This window comes from Colobus angolensis, unplaced genomic scaffold, assembly GCF_000951035.1.
Source record: "Colobus angolensis palliatus isolate OR3802 unplaced genomic scaffold, Cang.pa_1.0 Scaffold98, whole genome shotgun sequence".
NCBI lineage: Eukaryota > Metazoa > Chordata > Mammalia > Primates > Cercopithecidae > Colobus > Colobus angolensis.
In genome coordinates this window covers 531,673-538,012 of record NW_012123820.1, presented here as the reverse complement: position 1 = coordinate 538,012, position 6,340 = coordinate 531,673, and the positions used below count along the sequence as shown (strand labels likewise).

Here is a 6,340-nt window from a genome sequence, read left to right as displayed (position 1 = left end):
TAGTGCCTGATACATAATATAAATGTTTAGTAAATAGACGTTCTAAAATCTGTTCTTCTTTGAATGTCTTTGCTCTTTTCACCACCGAGTGTTTCCTCCCCAACAGATGTGTTTAATAGCAAAAACAATGATTTGAGGTGTTTTGGTGAATGCACAATGACTTTCATGTTTGACTGATATACATTATAGACATTCATCTAATTATATTTATATACTTTTTTTTTTGTAGACACATAAGTGGAGAAGATAAATAGTTATTTGGAACCAAAACTCAGGATGTCCCAGGAGAAGCTAGATTAGGAATTCTTTGATTTGGGAGTCATGAAAGTGAAGTGTTCATATTTTAACAGAATGATTAGTGGCAGAGGAATCATCTAAGAAAACTGAGAAGGCTCTGCCAGAGTGATGGGAAGAGAACTAGAAGAGAAAGCACTGTTCTGGAAGACATGCTCCTATGAGCCATGGAGAGAAGAGGAGAGGCAAGGTGGGGACAGGGAGGGTGGGCCGCTCATTCAAAAAGATGATGGGAAATTGGCAGGAGATGAGGGTAACACAAGGATAAGGGAACCAGGTGAGTATTTTTGTAAGCGGAGTACAAAGAACTGATAGGTGGTGATTAAGATGGAGAGCAAGGGGGGAATAATTGATGAAGACTCTGCAAGGCACTAGTGAAGGAATGTGGGTTAGAGAAACGCCACTCCTCCAAGCCAGGGGGGATGGAGGTGGGCTGGTGAGAGGCAGGTGAACTTGAAAGCCAGGACTGGGGAAAAGTTATTTGCTCACATGCTGAGTTATGAGATGATTTATAATTTTAACAAGTCATGTGAGATCTTGTCTAGGTGACAATAAATAATTGACTCAGAAGCAAAATCCTCCCTTTGCTCACAGGGAACTCAATTCATTAACAGGAGAAACAGAATCCTCTCTAGGGAAAGTGTGAGACCTTGAGAAAATCATGTAGAGTCACTGTCTCCCCTCTAACATTCTTATGAAGGTAAAGAAAACAGGTTGAAATGAAGATGGTAGGAATATCTGAAGAGAAAAATTAGATCCATAAAAGGGTTGAAATAATAGCCCATCTGTACTTTATGTTATCTAATGCCCGGTGGCTTTCACATCCCATGTTCCCTACTAGCCCCCCGCCCTCTGCTCCTGTTTTTCCCTCTGCCAGCTGCATTGCCCTCTCCACCTCCTCCTCACCTTACTTCCTTACCACAAGACTCATCAAGCTTCTTTCTTCTCTGACACCAGCAGTACTTTCAGTATTGCTATTTGCTGCCCATCCCCATTTATCATGCCTGAGAGTTCTTTGTGTACATTTTTTATTTATGCCATTTAATGTTCTATATTTATAGGACAGGGAATGTCTACCTTTTCTTGTATCCTCCATGATCCCTTATTGTTAGTGAACACTGAAAAAAATATTTACTAAGTTCATATAATGATTATGCTTTTACAGCTGATGGAACAAACCTCATTGAAATTAAATAATAGAATTTGTAAGAGTAAAATTTAGGAGTTAGGTTGAGAACTTTGGTCGTCTGATCCTCAAGCACGTGCTCTTCTCGTAAACTGCGTGCCTCTCTGGAAACATCAAGGGCTGTCAAAGGGACATGCGAGGGGGAAAAGTGACAGTCAGTGCTAATATACAGAGGCTCAGATGACCTAGGCTTGTACCAGCTGGGGCATTTTTTTCTCTTCCAGAAGCTATTTGTGATGTCATTTGCCTGTGTCATGGCCTGCCTTCCCTAGATATTGTCCTAATGTGAGCATCACACCTAATGTACTGAAGTAGCGTGCTGATTGTTCCCTACGGACATTTCTAATGGTAAATAAATGCATAGAGATCGCTCGTGCCTTTAACAGAACAATACATTGTAAGCACAGTTATCTCATTTTTAAACAAACATTTAATAAATACCTTTGCTTTTATTAGGTATGTTGCATATTGACATATTTTATTTTTTAACTTTTATTTTAGTTTGGGGGTACATGCGCAGGTTTGTTTTCCAGGTAAACTCAAGTCATTAGTACCCAAGTACTAAACCTAGTATCCAATAGTTATTTTTTTCTGCTTCTCTCCCTCCTCCCAACCTCCACTTTCAAGTAGGCACCAGTGTCAGTTGTTCCCTTCTTTGTGTCCACGAGCTCCCATCTTTTAGCTTCCACTTGTGAGAACACGTGGTAGTTGGTTTTCTGTTCCTGCATTAGTTTGCTAAGGATAATGGCCTTCAGCTCCACCATGTTCCTGAAAAAGACATGATCTCATCCTTTTTTTTTATGGCTGTCTATAGTATTCCATGGTGTATATGTACCATATTTTCTTTATCTAATCTGTAATTGATGGGCATTTAGGTTGACTCCCTGCATATTGACATATTCTAAAAGTTATTACATACATATCTATAAATTTGTAAAGAGGGATCAAATAGAATATATTTGTCAACGAAAAAAATTGTGGTATGTAATCACTCCCAGATTGGCATCAGACAAAATTGTGTCTTAATTTTCGCTATACCCATCTTTAGGTCCTTTGTCCTCTTTCATTTGTTCTTAGCTAGCTACCAACCCCCCCTTTCAAAGTATTGACTGCAAATAATTAGTAGTAGTACATTTGCCAGGAATATTTGTGGTTAAAACATGACCACAAAGGAAGGTAGATTTCATTCACTGAGTTAAGTGGTGAAAGAAACATTGTTTTACAGTTATTCTGCATGATATTCAGAAATTACAATGACAACCACCTGTTATATCTAAAAATGAAGCTCTTCTTGGCTATATGCTTTAAACAAACAAACAAACAAAAACTTTGTCATGTAAGAGTTTATGGTATCATAGTGGTGAGATTTAACTCAGTTCACAAACCCCTTCTTAGATTTTCCCTTTTCCCCTGTATCAAACCTACAGGACACGATGTTTTTCTCCTTTCATGAAAATGTAAAAATTACCCAGTATCATATTGTCTTTCTCCTCTTATCTAATTGTTCGATAGAGAAGAAGTTGAAGTTGAAAGAAAAAGCCAATTTTTTGAATATGTTCCTTGCAATAACTTGGCCTTTCAATCCCTTTCACTTTTATAATGCTAACTTTAGTAGCCTTGACAATGGATATCTTTTTCACTCTATACCACCTAAAGTCTGACTGGGCTCGGTGGCTAATGCCTGTAATCCCAGCTCTTTGGGAGGTTGAGGTGGGTGGCTCACTTGAGGTCAGGGGTTTGAGACCAGCCTGGTCAACATGGTGAAACTCTGTCTCTACTAAAAATACAAAAATTAGCTGGGTGTGGTGGTGGGCACCTGTAATTCCAACTACTCGGGAGGCTGAGGTAGGAGAATCACTTGAACGTGGGAGGCGGAGGTTGCAGTGAGCCAAAATTGCACCACTACACTCCAGCTAGGTGACAGAGTGAGACTCCATTTCAAAAATCATAACAAACAAAATGAAGTCTTGTCAGTAGAATATGTTTCTGGTATCACAAATCTTATCCACAAAGGCCACGAGGACAAAGTGTACACAAAACTGACTTGGAGGCCATCAAACATACTTCACATTGCTCTTGACTCCTTCATTCTTTGTTTCTAATTATCTATGAAAATGGACCCAGGATGAGTCCTCATGAATTGCCTTTGAGAAAACAAGAACATTGACAGAAAACAAATTACAACAGTTCAATTAGATCATGTGCCTTAACTTACTGTAGACAGAGAAATTCTGCAGATAGTGGGCCCAGAGTGAGCAAACTACCGAAGAATTCACAGCCACCACACCAATGTGTAAATGCTTGGAGCCTCCAGGTTACATTTATTTTGTGCCAAGCAAAGCAGAACATAACTCTATAGTCGAGTTACCTCTTCTTTTAAGGAACGAATAAAGCCGTAAATATTGTTGAACATGGAGAGACAGATTGTGGTCAAGCTCAAAATAGGCCCAGTGAATGGACAATATCTCTGGGTTATGACCTGGGGTTCTTCAGGGAGAATGGCTGGCCTAGAAAGAAGCCACTGGATGAATTCTTCTAACTTGGTAGCACTGAGGAAAAATGTCCATTTTCCTCCATGAACAAAAGTTAGCTTGATCCATGTACTGAAGTCTGGGTAAATGTAAATATTTGGCTTTGCTGTTTTAAAGTTCCTTGATGCGTTTTGATGGTTACGTTTCTTCAGAGTTTTAATTTGGGGAGAAATCGTTATTTTCTCAAGATGGTCAGTGGACTTTGGATAACTGGGCACTTTCTCTGGTGCTGCTGAAGAGATTTCCATGTCTATAGAGGTCAATGTGTTCTTCAGAGTTGCTGGTTGTATGAGTTTGTAAAGCAGTCCTGTGATTTCTTTACCCCTTTCTCCCTCCGGAATCTCTAGACAATGTATCCTGGAGTAGGAATTCTGATTTTCCAGTTCTGTCACCTTCTTCTTTAAGGCTTTGATGTCTTCTTTCATAGAGAGGATATCTTTAGTCGTTGTGCATTGTTTGTCTTCATTAACATTCATTCTAGTTTCCAGGACCTCCATCTGTTTTTGATACAAGTCAGTCTTTTCATTGACTTTTGGTATCGCATGGACAATGTCAGTCATTTGGCTGAAAAGTTCAACTTGAGCAGTTTTAACATCTTGGAGCACTACTGTAAGATTCATTTTTCCATCATAACTAACATCATCTTGATTACAATCATCAGATGTCACCGTTGGATATCTAGTTGAATCTTGGTGCCGAATCTTACATTTGTGGTAAACATTTTTAAAAGACTGTCTGAGCTTGGAGACATTTGAAGTCCACATTTGCCTAGCAGCAGCTTTTATCCTTTTGGTGTGAAGTGTGTACATCTTTCATGGTGAAACAAGAGGCAAGGTGTTGGAAAACATAGAATCACAGGAAGAAATAATATACGAATGAAATGGTCTTTCTCTTACTATTTGTTGGATGCCTTTCCTGATAACATCATAGAACACTCCGTGGAAATCATCAGCCACAGCAGTAGAATCTCTTAGGTGATTAGCTTCTTATAGAGCAGCCCAACTGGAGAGCTCTGTGAAATAATACTCAACTGCATGGAATCCTTCATATGGTAATCATTGACCTGCTGCTGATGTCACAATGACTGCTGACTTAGAAAAAACACATTTAACTACAGCAGTTCTCAAAAGTTTGGTCATAGGGCTCTTTTTCAATCATAAAAATTTTTGAGCAGCCTGAGCAACATAGAAAACACCCGTTGCTACAAAACATAAAAAAAATTAGCCAGCCATGGTGGTGCATGCCTGTAGTCTCAGCTACTTGGGAGGCTGAGGTGGGAGGATCACTTGAGCACAGAGGGGTGGAGGCTATAGTGTGCCATGATAGTACTACTGCACTCTAGTCTGGGTGACAGGGTGAGACTCCATCTCAAAAAAATAAAAATAAATAAAAATGAAAAATTATTGAGGATCACACAGATTTTGTTTATTTGGGTTATATCTACCTACATTTTATAGTAGACATTAAAACTAAGAAAGTCTTAGATCTATGCTTATTAATTTAAATTTAAAAACCTGTTACATGTTAACATAAGTGATATATGTTTTATAAAACATAATTTGGTTTTCTAAAAAAAATGAGAAGAGTGGCATTGTTTTACATATCTGCAAATGTTTTAAATACCTGAATCAATAGAAGATAACTAGATTCTCATATCTGCTTCTGCATTATCTCTGTTGTGACATATTGTTTTGATTGAAGCATATGAAGAAAAAATAGCCTAATGGAGATACATAAATGGAAAGGGGAGAGTATTTTCATAGCCTTTTCAGATAATTGAGGATATCATTCTTTGTTACTTTATGAAAATTTGACAAATGATATTTTTTTAGAAGTTAGCTGCAATGTGTCATTTTAGGCCAAATCAATGAACTTTCATTCTTTGTTATATTAATAGTCACTGGTCTATTTTTTATTTTGAATAGATGCATAATATCATGTATTGGTCATTTGACAAACAATGGTTCACTGAATTATGTAGGCCTTCCAAATGTTGACTCATTGTATTATATAGTATCAAAATATCATATTCATTAATATGTCCACCAATCTTACCAGAAAAGTCTTTGAGTATTGAGAAGAGGCCAAGCTCATGGTGGCAAATGCAAATTTTCAAAATTCTAATTTTAGCTTGAAAATCTTGAAATGTATTAAGCTGATTTATTGTTTTCCTTGAAGTGACAGATTCCCTCCATCCATTTTTTGCAAAAATGCTTGCCAAATGCCCGTGAACACTGTAGTTTGTTGTCAGTTGTGTTTTCAAGAAAAGATAGTGTTCCATGAAAAAAGCATACATTTGCAACTCAGATACTTATGTACTTTTTCTCAT

At 37.8% G+C, this 6,340-nt stretch overlaps 1 protein-coding gene and 1 long non-coding RNA gene across 2 annotated transcripts; one reads left to right on the top strand and one right to left on the bottom strand.

The window, feature by feature from the left end:
• Positions 1-246: 246 nt before the first annotated feature.
• Positions 247-1,935, top strand: LOC105505049. Its single transcript, XR_001000690.1, has 2 exons — positions 247-484; positions 1,705-1,935. It is a non-coding gene; the product is annotated as an uncharacterized LOC105505049 (long non-coding RNA).
• Positions 1,936-3,772: 1,837 nt separating this feature from the next.
• CCDC54 (coiled-coil domain containing 54) lies at positions 3,773-5,210 on the bottom strand. The gene has a single exon (XM_011932732.1). It carries the CDS (start codon positions 4,818-4,820, stop codon positions 3,834-3,836), a length of 987 nt encoding a protein of 328 aa, XP_011788122.1. The 5' UTR covers positions 4,821-5,210; the 3' UTR covers positions 3,773-3,833.
• Positions 5,211-6,340: the final 1,130 nt, after the last annotated feature.

Excerpts from the sequence above, each read along its gene's own strand:
- CCDC54 (XM_011932732.1), bottom strand. The coding sequence starts at position 4,820 with ATGTACACACTTCACACCAAAAGGATAAAAGCTGCTGCTAGGCAAATG.